This window comes from Convolutriloba macropyga, chromosome 13 (assembly GCF_964194025.1).
Source record: "Convolutriloba macropyga chromosome 13, txConMacr16.3, whole genome shotgun sequence".
Lineage (NCBI taxonomy): Eukaryota > Metazoa > Xenacoelomorpha > Acoela > Convolutidae > Convolutriloba > Convolutriloba macropyga.
Genome location: NC_134480.1, coordinates 25,375,772 through 25,388,329, shown reverse-complemented (window position 1 = coordinate 25,388,329; position 12,558 = coordinate 25,375,772). Strand labels below are relative to the sequence as shown.

Genomic DNA, 12,558 nt, shown 5'->3' with positions numbered 1-12,558 from the left:
TCTTTTTTTTAACTTTTTTGTTCATTTTCGAGTTAATCGATCTTCAAGGGCCAATGAATATTTTTCAGGTCTTGCAGATATACTGGACCGATTTCAGAAACAAAAATTGGTTTTGAACATATTTTTCAAATAGGTAGTTTTAAAGGGAAAAAATTTTGCTTTAGGTTTAAAAGCTTCAAGAATTTTAGCAATGAGTATATTTTTGTTTAGTTTTGATTCTTTTGGTTTCTCAATTTTCTGAGATGGTTTTGTTTGTGTCCTGGCATTGTTCAATTGATCTGCTGGTCAGGTAGAGTACGTCTGAGTTTTTCATTCAATGCTTTGAATTGTTTTTCAGGACTTGTCCTGCTATGGTTTTTTTACTTCGTCTAACAGATTTTTGTTTCGTCTCACCCTGACTTCTTGGAATTGACTTTTTCTTTGACTTACCTCACTCAAAAAAATTACCTCTGAACTCACTTATGGAACTTTGAATTTTATGAACAGGTCAATAGTGTCCATCTAAGTACTGCCAAACATGTCTGCCCTAATTCTTGATTATTAGAGTCTTGAGTTTTTGGTTTCGAATATTAATTTTGGGATCTTTTCCATTTGTGCACCCCCAGTACGTTATGCGCCCCCAGTTACAGAGCACGTGCCATTACATAGTAAGTCATTACGTAAAAAATTTTGCACGTGCATCCGGGGGGGTGCAAATAATATGAGCCCACTAAGCTGCGGGGCACAAACGGAGAAGATCCTAACTTTGAAAAGCCCTATTAGGGCTTTCTCCTTATAAAGCTTATGTGTCTCATTAAATTGACAGTCCAAAGCTAACCCAAAATGAAGAGTGGTCTATCGAGGCTTTTTTCCGGCAATCTGCCGGCTATGTTGTTATATTGCACGTTACTATGTAAGAAAATGGTGCGCCTGGGGGTCATAAAAATTATATGCTCATTAAGCTGGGGGTGGGGGGAAGCGAAACATAATAGATCTGATTTATTAATAGCCGCGAAGCGATAGCGGCTATTATTGGGGACATCGTGGTTTTTTACAATTCATAGAATGTGAATTGTATTGGGGCGCTGTCTTTAAGTTATGTTCACACATTTTCCAGTTTTTAGGAGTTGCGCTGTCTTTAAGTTATGTTCACACATTTTCCAGTTTTTAGGAGTTTTTCAAGTCAAATTGGAGTGGTGATTTTAGTCACACCGAAACACGAAGCGGAGTGAAAAAGCGAGTGGTTTTGCGGCGTGAAATATTTTTGCTCTTATTTCAAAGTAGAGTAAGAAAACGGTGTTTGAGCAAAAACTCGCTTTCTCGCTAGTTTTTTCATGCGGGAATTTCATTTTAATTTTTACTGTTTTTATTTTTTGGATCGAATGTTTTTCTAAATATTTTTCTCAATCCATTCATAGTTCATCCTAGGCCTTTTTTTTGTTAGAACCAAATTTCCTTTTCTCGCTGGTGGTTTTTTAATCCCATGCAGTATTTTGACATTGATTTTCTTTTTTTTATCTGATTTTTTTTTGAAATGGTTGTCCCAATTAACTCATAGTCCGTTCTAGGTCTGGTTTTTTGTTTAGTCAACAGAAATTCTTTGAACTGTACGTCAGGACTTGTCCCGCTATGTTTTTTAATTCGTCTACATTGATGATTCTTGCGACCATTGACTTTTTCAATTGCATTGACTTCTAATGCTTTGCAGTTAAATTTTGTGTGCGTGACGTCATTTGTTCTGCTTTTAGGTCAATTGCGTGACTTACCCACTCAAAAAATTACTTCTGAACTCACTTTATGAACTTAAATTTTGTGAAAATTCACGACGTAAAGATTAATAGTGTGCATCTGAGTAGTGTCAAACGTTTATGCCCTAATTCGTGAGTATTAGAGTCTTGAGTTTTCGATTTCAAATATTAATTTTGAGAAACCTCTATTAGAAGTTTTTCCTCAGAGAGCGTATATGTCTTAAAAAAATGAGTCCGAATCCAACCCAAAGATTCTTATGGTCTATTAAAGGACTGATGGTCAATCTGTCTATCCTATTTCTTTAGTTGTTTCATTTCCATGGGAGACCACAAGCGGCTATTTTCCGGCAATCTGCCGGCTATGTTATTTTTGAGTTCAAGTTGGGGTTGTGATTTTGGTCACGCCGAAACAGGAGGTAGAGCGGAAAAGCGGCTGGTTTTATCGCGTGAAATTTTTGCACTCTCATTGTGAAGTAGTGTAAAAATTGTGTTTGAACAAAAATTTTCTTTCTCGATTGTGCTTCTCGATCGACTTCTCATTTTACTGTTTTTTTCAAGTTTTTAATCGGGTTTTTTAATGCTTTTGGGAATCACTTTCTCGTCATTTTTAGCTCTAATTTTTTGCGTAGTGAACGAAAATTCTTCGAACTGTTGTTCAAGATCTGTCTACTTTTTTTATTTGGTCCTCAAGATTTTTAACGAAACTATGATGGCACGATCTATGCAACCCACTTTTTGTTATTTCATTCCTTCAATTTAGAGTCAATTTCCTGAGTGACGGCCTTTTTCACTCTTTGGAGCGATTATTTTTTTTTTGTTCACACGTGACTTACCTCACTCTCAAAAATGATTTTCCTCGCTTTCAAAATGTTGTTTTCTTACTTTAATTTAAAGAGATAAGGTCAATTGAGTGTATGTCACTCTAAGTGTCACGCTTTATTTGAGAGCAGCATTACAGCAATTAAAAAACAAAGATTGTTTTCCAGTTCGTTTATTATATTTTTGAGACTGCAGATCTACGAAGCTATCGCAGCTATTTTCTGACAAGCTGCCAGCTATGAATGTATATGGAATACAATAAGTTGAAGTCAATGTGTAACTTTTGGAAGCAGAAAGTTGAATTCTGGATTTTTCACAGCTTTAAAAATAACTGAAGCTTTTCTGTGTTTGATCCGATTCTTAAAAATGTCAATTTTTAAAGAATTTTTGTCTCGTTTCTAAAGTTTCGGTCCTTGGTTACAGATTATTAAGTCAAGTGCGTCTAGTCTGGGTCTGCTTCTCAATAGAATTCATTTTTTCATCTAGACGTAACTGTAAAACCACCATTTGAAACCCCTCAGCCAGTGAAGGTGACCGCTGCTTTCAAGTCGAATCAGGCTCAATCTCGCTCGTTGTCTGGGAGCGCTTTGTCTGGTATTTTAGTCACTTATAATTTGTAATGAACGGACGTGGGGAAAGCAAATTCTGGCGAAGAGTTTGGAAATAGCAGCGTTTTTTATGTCCGGAGAGGGTATCGAAAACAAAAAAATGGGAATGCAAATTCAAACACAGAAGTTTTGTTCTCATTGATTGATAAATTAGCTGTTTGTAAAATGAAGCATGAGATTAAAGGATTTGATAAATCGTCTGGCGCGACTGACCAAGTTTTCAATCATCTCGTTAGCTCTAAAACAGAATTGAGTTTTATCTTGCGAAGATTCAAATCGATAGTTCCTGCAAATAAGTTTCGATTTTTTTTTCAAGTGACCTTTTCCGTCCCATCAGTGACTTGGGTCAAATCATCTGTCATAATTGTTACTGTCGCATTGTTCAAATTAACGTTAATCGCTGATTTGTCTCGTGAATATTGAAATGCAATATCAATTTCAACTGTAGACGTACAAAATTAATATTGCAGGTAATAGTTTGAAATGGACTGAAATCAACATTAAATGAACACGAGGTCCGATGCTTCGTGTTTTGAAGCTAGTCTAGTTCAAAACGTATGTAAAGTTATGATCTCTTGTGGTTTATTGTCTCTGATTGACGGTTAACTAAATTATGTGTGCACTTATTTGGGTTGTTTATTCAGTATTATTCCATAGAAAATGATCTCTATGATTGTTACACATTGCTATCTCTTGAAAGATAATTAGACTGTTAGTTTCGGTTTTAGTATAATATGGAATAATTTTGCGTTTCATGTTGTAGAGTGTGCTCTGGTTGAAACTGCAGAATGTATAAAGCTTCAAGACATTCTTAAAAACAATGTTGCGCATCCTTTTGTACCAAAATTTAGTACATGCATCATCTTACTTGATGAAAGCGGGGATAAAATTTGCTGTCATTATTCCAACCCCATTTTTACGCGGTGTAGTATAATGCAGGGTAACTTCTTCCTTAAGACGACTGTGACCGATTTTTATCTTGAAAGACAACTGGAAGTGGTATCATTCACGAGCTCTTAATGCAATCGATCCTTGTGTGTGCATGCGTGCTCGTGTGTGTGTGCGCGTGCGTGCTCGTGTGTGTGTGTGTGTGTGTGTGTGTGTGTGTGTGTGTGTGCATGCGTGCTCGTGTGTGTGAGAGAGAGAGAGATGTGATCACATGAACATGACTGCAAAATTCGGGTAAATGCTTCAAGATCAATAGATTTAATAAGTTTTTTATAGGGCTAGATAAGATATGTTCAAACATTTTTTTTGTATTTACCCATTTTGATTTTTCATTTCCCATAATCTCTAGTTGTTTTTCGAAAAGCCAAAAATGAACGACGATTTTTGTCGCACCAAATTGAAAAGGAGAGAAAAGGCTAGTCATTTAACGGTGTGATATTTTTACAATCTGCTAAAGTGAGATCAGAAAATGGTGCCTGAGAAATTGTTGTCTGGACAAGCTTTGGTTTTCAAGTTTCTGCTTTTATTTATTCCAGGTGGTTTTTCAGAGTCCTTTTCTTAAGCAACTCAGTGTTTTTTTGGTTGCCAAATTTGATTTCGAAGATATTGACACCGAAACTAAACGTAAAAATGTTAATGAATTTTAAATTTGAATTTTTTTCTGTCTTTTTTTTGCTTTTGGCCTTTTTTAAGAAATGGTTGTCAGATCTCATTTGCTTTTTGTGGGCCGCTTAAAGAGCAATTAATGTTTCTTTCCAATGTTCCATCGTAATTATTTCTCTATGTAACCTTAACGCCGATAATTTCTAAAACGATTCATTTTTTCGACAATTCTATGCATTTTTTGCTTGTTATTGTACTTTGATGTATCATCTGGTGCCTTCGTTTTTTCAAGTTCAGAAGAATCAATTTGAAAAGGAAATTGGGAAAATTTGCACCAATATTAGGTTTTCAAGCTATCGAAATTTCAGAAATGTAAATAGTTTTTAGAAAAACTTGTTGTAGCATCAGATTGTTCAATGCATTTTGACTTAATTGTAATCGGAGCGTGCTTTTCATTCGTTATTAAATTTTTTGTGCGAATAGCTTTCTGGTCATGTGATTTTCGTCAGTCTTACAATGGATTTTGTTTGCTTTAATTGGAGATGTTTGTCAACGTTGGGTAATTCACATCAACTGAAAATAATTTGTGGGAAGTGTTTAGAAGCAGCTCTGCTGGATTTCAATTTGGACAAATTCTTAAATTTTTTCATTTTTTTAGGTGCCGTGTTTCTCATTGGTATTTTGAAACTACGTGTCTACGAAGCAAGCGCAGCTTTTGTATTGCATTCCGCAAGATATTTAGGTAATTTTTTTTAATTTAATGTTTCCGTTTTTCTACCGGTTTCTCGACGGTTTAATTATCCTGTTTGATTTGCAAGGCGTTAACGCTTAAGTTAAACAAAAATTTTGATTGTTCTTTGAAATATTTCTCTATGTAACTTTAAAGCAATTGTTTTTTTAAAAACGATTCATTTTTGTGACAATCCTTTGCATTTTTTGTTTGTTTTTGTACTTTGCTGTATCCCCTGGTGCCATCTTTTTCTTTCTCAAGGTTGATTTACTTCAATTTTTTTCTGGCAGATTGTCAGATTTTGTATCTGAAAGTTCTTTCTATTGATTTTCAGGATCTATCTGCTATGCTTTGTGTGATTTGTCAAAAAAAGTTGTCGGCCGCCGTGTTTTTTTCGAACGGTTTTTTAGGTGCTGTGATTTTGTTTGCAATTATGCAATGTTCACGTTTTTCTTTTAATCATGGTATAATTTTGAATTCTAGTATTTAAACCGAAGAGTTAAGAGTTGTTCGAATTATATTAAAAACGGGTAAGTTCAACAGAACCAATTTAGAGGAAATTGGGAGAATTTGCACCAGTACTTGGTTTTTTAAGCTATCGAAATGTCAGAAGTGTAATTAGGTTTCAGAAAAACTATTTTAGCATTAGATTGTTCAATAACTTCTGACTTAGTTATAATCGGAACGTCCTTTTCATTCATTATTGATTTTTTGAGCGATTAGAATTCTGGTCAGATGTGATTATCATATTTTAAAATGACTTTTGTTTGCTTTATTTGGAGATGTTTATCAACATTGGATAGTTCACATCATTTGAAAATTATTTGTGGGAAGCTTTTAGAAGCAGTTCTGCTGAATTTCAATTTGGTCAAATTCTTAAATTTTAGGTGTCGTTTTTCTTATTGGTGTTTTGAAACTATGTGTCTACGAAGCAAGCGCAGCTTTTGTATGGCATTACGTTAGCTATTAATTTAATTTTGGCTTCTTTTGACACGTGATCAACCTTTGTTGAAGCAAACATCGGAGTTGGCACATTTGGTGGGTTCGGCACAGCAAACCAATATTTGCATTTTTTGATTGGATTTTAATTCTTCGTTATGATCTGCTAATTTCTAACGTTTTCTTGAAACTGAATCGATGGAGAGGAAATCTGTGCCATCAATTAAAATTGGTGAGTTTGAGCACCGTAAAGTTTCGCTTCCTCAATACTCCAAATTTTCAGGTTCTATTGACTGGATCGGCTGGTGGGTTAGGATCTCAACTGGCGGACAAGTTGGTAGAATGTGGAGCATTTATCATCTTGGTAGACAGGGAGTTCGAGAAGAACCAGATCATAAAGAGAAGAGTCAATAAGAAGGGAGGAAAGTGTGTGGCCTATGTTTGTGATCTATCGAAAAGAGAAGACATACACAATCTGGTTGCAGCAATTAAAAGGGTGAGTGGAATTCTTACTCTGATCATATTCCGAGAGCTTGGGCATGTATTTGGGCTGACCATAGTGAAACAAAATTTAATTATGCGCGTTAGTAATAAAAAGAAGTCGACTTGGGTTAAAAAAAAAAGAGGGAGTTGTTTTTGATGCGGGGCTTTTTTTACAATTTTTGGGGAAAAAGACTTTTTTATGCAAGCTTGCTACGGATTGGGAGGTTGTAAACTTGCATAAAATAAACGTTGCAGGAATTGCCTCCCCTTTGTAACTATAGTCAGCTTCTATTTTTAGTCACGGTGCAGAGTTTTAAGTTACCTAACTTGTAAGGAAATTTATGTCGGACAAGGTACAATAGAGGCTGAGATAATCAGCTTTCTACAGACTCGCTTTGTGGTATCAGAGTCTATTGTCATAAATGGTTCTTTATTTAGGACGTTGGATCAGTAGATGTGCTGATTAATAATGCGGGGGTGTTAGACGGTGCCCTTATTACAGATGTCTCTGAGCATGTGTTCCTCAAAGTGTTCCAAATCAATGTTCTCTCTCACTTCTTCCTCATCAAAGCATTCTTACCAGGCTAGTCAATTAGTTATTCGAACGCTTATGAGTTAGTTGCAAGTCAGTAATTGTTTGGGAGTCGCAATTCTAAACTGGTAATATTAAGTCTGAACAATTTGTTCACAAAATATTTTATTTTGGAAAAAAAAGATAGCATGTTTGGTTCTTGAGGTCTTCTGACATTGGAAATATATCTGAATTTATCTGTCAAATTGTTTAAAAATACAGTTTTTAAATATAATATTGAACATAATCCACTGACCACGATTTTGGCTACGGTTGGGGATATTTAGATCCTGTTCAATGAAAAATGATTGAGTGATTCAAATGAGAGAGTTTTGTTTAGAAATGATTTCTCGAAAGAGTGGTCACATTGTGACAGTCGGGTCAGTAGTTGGTCAGCTACATGTAGCCCAACTATCCAGTTATTGTGCGAGCAAAGCGGCTGCCGGGGCTCTTCTAGAAGCACTGTGCACTGACTTACACCGGGTAGGCAAAACTGGCATATACACTACACTCATATGTCCTGGACACGTCAACACCGAAATGTTCCAGAATATATTCATCCGGTTTCCTTGGCTAACACCTACGTGGACTGCTGAACGTACTGCGGATGGGATAATTGACGCTATCTTAAAGAAAAAACCAGTCGCTTACCTGCCTAGAAGGTACTTTTTTGCAGTCGTGTTGAAGCATTTCCTACCCACGAAAGTGTACTGGATTATGCATAATTTCCTCAAGACCCATCATGGAATGGATGACCATACTGGCAAGAAGCTAGTGTGACAGTGAAAGGCCCTATAGTACAGAAATGAATACTATGGCATCGTTGTTATCGCCGGTGCTTGGACAATAGATAGAAAGATAGTAAATGGAAAAGCGAAAATTGGAACAACGGATCAAAAATGAAGTTGCCGAATCAGATATAAATCTTCACAAATCCTACAGTGTATGAGACGTATGGTTGTGATAATATGTCGGTTTTGATAGATTCATGTCAAGTGAATGGCCAAATGTGCTACTTTCATGTGTAAACTTTCAAACAGCGCTTAAATACAGCCAATAAGAATTAAATTTAATGTTGGATTTGCTGCTCGAAGTTTCCGTTTTCCATCTACTGTCCTTTCGATCATTGTTTGGTCACCATTATCGTCATCTAAAAGTTGTTCAGCATCCCAGCCGCACCTCCAATGTTTAAGTAACAAGCTTTGGCTATGCTTCGCTCAGGAAGTGTTCCAGCGTAATAAATAACCATTTTCTTTCATTGCGGAGATGACTGGAAAACGTATGAGAAGAAACTGTAAAAAAACTGAATACTCTCTCCGTTGAAATATTCAAACGAAAAAAAATAGAAATTCTTGTTCAGTCTGTCATTGTAGAGATTTTGAATTTTTTCGAAAAATTCTAGCAATTCAAAAAGCTGGAATTCATAGCACATAAACAAAGCATGAAAAGTTAAAAATGTAAACAATCTCAACCTTCAATTTTTCGCAAAATGAGAAATTTTAAAGTCTCTTTAATGATTGATTCAGTTTTTGAAGACCTCTCCATTTGAAATCTTTTTGTCTCTCCGCGAAATATTGATTTTCAAAAAATGACTGAACAAAAAACGAAACCAGGGTAGCATAAAGTTTCCAGCCCCCAAATAAGTTAGGCAGCTGCTGTTGGTGGATAGGTTACACAACTGTTTTTGCGCAACAGGAGTTGATTAAAATAAATGGTGCATAGTCGGATACTGAGATCATTGAGTGCAACTAGTTGATCAATTATCATTCTCCTCAAGTTCATTTGGTGCTATTATTATGTGATTAGTTAGTGTACGAATTTTATGTATTTATTATTTGATATTATTTGATTTCCACTATTCTATCAGTTTCTCATATTAATTCAAAATTAAACTAAAAGTACTGAACTGTCAATCAGCCTATCCTCTTTGTTGTTTTAGTAGAATCACCAGTTCATCAATTGTTGGTTATCGATGGAATTTGGGAGAAATAGGTGATATCCATGAAACTAGAGTGTGATTATTATCGAGAGTGTGATTTGCTGAAATAAATTTTCAGACTAGTTTTGGTTGTTCTGCTCTTAACGGGGGACTGCATACTTTTTCCACTGGACAGCAGATTCAGCTTTGAACAATTCTCAGTTATAAGATTGTGACTAGTTAAGGGACAAAAAGCAGACTACTGAAATGGCTGCCCCCCAGCATGAGGCCCCTGAGGGTATGGACAAATACGACTACTTTGCACTGAATGAACAGCAGCAGGAGAAACTAAATGAGCACAAGATCGCCACTCGCATCGCCAATGAACAGTACCTCCGAAAGCACCCTGAGCTCGACTGCCTGCTGAAAAAGATCATAAACGTAAGTGAACAAATGGGAATCAATTTAAGAAAGTCTGAAGTGCTAGATGTTAGAATGTTTTATACGTGGCAACTTTTGGTCAAAAAAGTTAATTGTTTACGATTAGTCTTAAACAATGGAGTCATAAACAATGGAGTCATTTTAAATGCCTCGTATGTTTAAGTTAAATGGTGAAAAGTTCAAGTATAGTGCAATGAAGAAAGGCCATTAAACTTGAGTTGTCTGAAGACATCGCAGTCCGGTCATGGTTCTCTAGGTACGCAAAATCATTTGTAAAACGGGTCCGTTCGTTAGATGATCAATTAATTTTGATTTTAAGCAAATTTGAGATTTGATTAATTGCTCTCAAACGAAGTTTGTAGCTATTATATTAATCCTGTTGGTCTTTTTATGCGATTTTTCGCTTGACCGATTTTTCGACCGAACCATTTGACTTTTCATCCTCAAAAACGGAATAAACAGGCAGTGCCTAGTGGTCATTGAGTGCTCATAGAGCCTTTCAGCTCACTAGTCTGAATGCGATTCACAGAAACTGTTTTGGAGATTTACACTTATGGTGTGCAGGGCGATTTTATGACACAACACACACACACACACAAACCCTTCAATTAAGCTAAAGCTAGCCTCACTAAACCGTAGCTATCTACTGACGGAGACAACCGGTCGTCTGAGAGCAACTCGCTCCGACGCTAGTCGGTTGTTTTATTTGTGACTCCAAGTTGACCAATGGATAAAAATGGAAAAGTATCACAGACAGTGACGCTTGTTATGATTAGGTTATTATATTTTTGTTTCATGTAGCGGGTGCTGACAGACAGGCCGGACAACATTCACGAGTACTGTGCCAGTTTTTTCGCAGGAGGGCAGCAGTCGCTTGATAAGCTGGCTAATGAATTGAGTGAAGAAGTGCAAGAAGTGAAGAGAGAACACAGCCATGTTGAGGAGTTAGTCTCAGTAGCACAGACTCTGCCACCTAATGAACTCATTTACAACAGCAGCACAACTGAAAGTAATGAGAATGCAACTGTTGCTCACGAGTAAACTCTGTTTTGAAAGTGTTTAAAGAAAACGAAATGAACCGTTTCTTCCACAATGCCGCACAGGTATACGTACATGAAAATTGCTCTCGCGGATTTTGTTTACTTTATTTGTAAGTCGCCTCTGTTAACCCAAAGCCTCAGATTTTAGTTAGGCATTCTCTCAAATTTGACCATGTTTATGTAGGTATACATTGGCGGCATTATACTCCCCATCTGGTCAAATCTGTTTTCATAGCCCATCAACATATTTCTCGTTTTCGAGAGCATGTGCGAAAAAATTAAATGCGTGCTTCTGCACGTAATTTATAAATTCATATCTTGGTAATGGATAAAAATCCAGCCATATCTTTAGACTCCACTGTCAGAGAAGCGCTCAACTTAATTGTTCGGACATGCTTTTCAGAAAAATGTTCACTTGACAAGAAAATATACAGAATCAAGACAATTGAAGTATCAACTTTAAATAATTTTTGCAAAATTAAAATCTGCAAATATTTGAAAAATGACAGAGTATGTAAATTGCTAGTGGCCACGTGTGTATTGTAGTTATGTACATTCTATCAATTTAGTATTTCACATTTACTTTTTAATAAGATGTGGAGGACCGTTTATAGGGTATTAGTTTTGTTCGTGCTATTATAATTTTCCTTTTATAAATGTTCCATTTTGCAAAAGTTGGCAAAAATGTTTTTAAATGAAGCAATAACATTGCACGCAGTAACTACAAACTTAACTGGAAACTTTTTAAGCAGTCTAACATCGACTAGCCTTCTAGGTTTAAGTAGTCTGCTACATTGCGCATTCATTTTTGGCTCAGCATTTCAAGTCTTATTACGTACGAAATAACTTTTTCAGTAATTGGTCACTTTCTTGCTTAAACAAGTTCATTCAGCCTGAAACTGGTTTTCGCGCTCAAAAATGGGATAAGGAGGTAAAGCCCGGAGGGAGTTAAGTTCTCGTACAGCCTTTCAGCTCACTAGACTCCTCTAACCATGCATTTGAGCGAAACTGTTTACCATCATTGGCATGTTCTTACCGTTTATCCCCCCCCCCCAACACACATACACACGACCTCTCCAACGCCTTCTCATTTCACCCGTAACCCCCCACGCTAACCCGCACCCGCGCTAATTCTGCGTATTAGTGTTTACAAACATGAACAAGAACCCAATTCGATTGAAAATTGTCAGATAAATACTTCCAATAATTTATCTCATTCAAAAATCCAACTGAAAAAGTTCTGTTAGCCTTTCAGCTCACTACTCTCAAAGCATGCGATTCACAGAATATGTTTTGGAGACTTATACTTATGATGTGAAGGCCGCTTCTTAGAGGATAACCCCTCAATAACAGCCCCCACGGTGCATGCCCGCCTCCCGCTGCGCTCACAGCACACCCCCTCATCTAAGCTAAAGCAAACCTCTGGCTACAGACCAAGCCAACCGCTCGCCGGTCCTTTGATAACAATTCGTTCCGACGTTAGTCGGCTATCTTTCAAGAAATTGTAAAAACGGGTCATGATCGAAGTCATCCGGTTGCTGAACGGTTCTCTAAGATTGTTCATCATTGTTGTTCCGACAGTTTTTCAAAACGTAGGAGAATGTGAGCAAATCCAGTTTTTTCTTCAGTCTAATTTTTTACTTTTTGTTTTTGCATCTTAGCGAAGACAGAAACATCATTTTGGAGCCCTTAAAAGCTACTTGATTTTATTAAAATCTACAAATTTTATCG

At 36.5% G+C, this 12,558-nt stretch overlaps 2 protein-coding genes across 5 annotated transcripts in view; both read left to right on the top strand.

Annotated features, from left to right (window-relative positions):
* LOC142352258 (epidermal retinol dehydrogenase 2-like) overlaps positions 1-9,329 on the top strand; it is a 328,166-nt gene extending 318,837 nt beyond the window's left edge. For all 4 annotated transcript variants that reach the window (XM_075404742.1, XM_075404743.1, XM_075404740.1 and 1 more), the window contains 3 exons: positions 6,658-6,870; positions 7,296-7,440; positions 7,769-9,329. In XM_075404742.1, coding sequence (XP_075260857.1) covers positions 6,658-6,870; positions 7,296-7,440; positions 7,769-8,208 — 798 coding nt within the window. In that variant the 3' untranslated portion in view covers positions 8,209-9,329. The remainder of the gene's footprint in view (positions 1-6,657; positions 6,871-7,295; positions 7,441-7,768) is intronic.
* Positions 9,330-9,488: 159 nt separating this feature from the next.
* LOC142352259 (uncharacterized) lies at positions 9,489-11,409 on the top strand. The gene is made up of 2 exons (XM_075404745.1): positions 9,489-9,787; positions 10,589-11,409. The coding sequence occupies exons 1-2, from the start codon at positions 9,614-9,616 to the stop codon at positions 10,826-10,828; spliced, it is 414 nt and encodes a 137-aa protein (XP_075260860.1). The 5' UTR covers positions 9,489-9,613; the 3' UTR covers positions 10,829-11,409.
* Positions 11,410-12,558: the final 1,149 nt, after the last annotated feature.

What these genes read in the sequence shown, in the direction of transcription:
- LOC142352259 (XM_075404745.1), top strand. Translation starts at nt 9,614, where the DNA reads ATGGCTGCCCCCCAGCATGAGGCCCCTGAGGGTATGGACAAATACGAC. An exon ending in TGCTGAAAAAGATCATAAAC is followed by an intron (nt 9,788 to 10,588) that starts GTAAGTGAACAA and finishes TGTTTCATGTAG; the next exon opens with CGGGTGCTGACAGACAGGCC.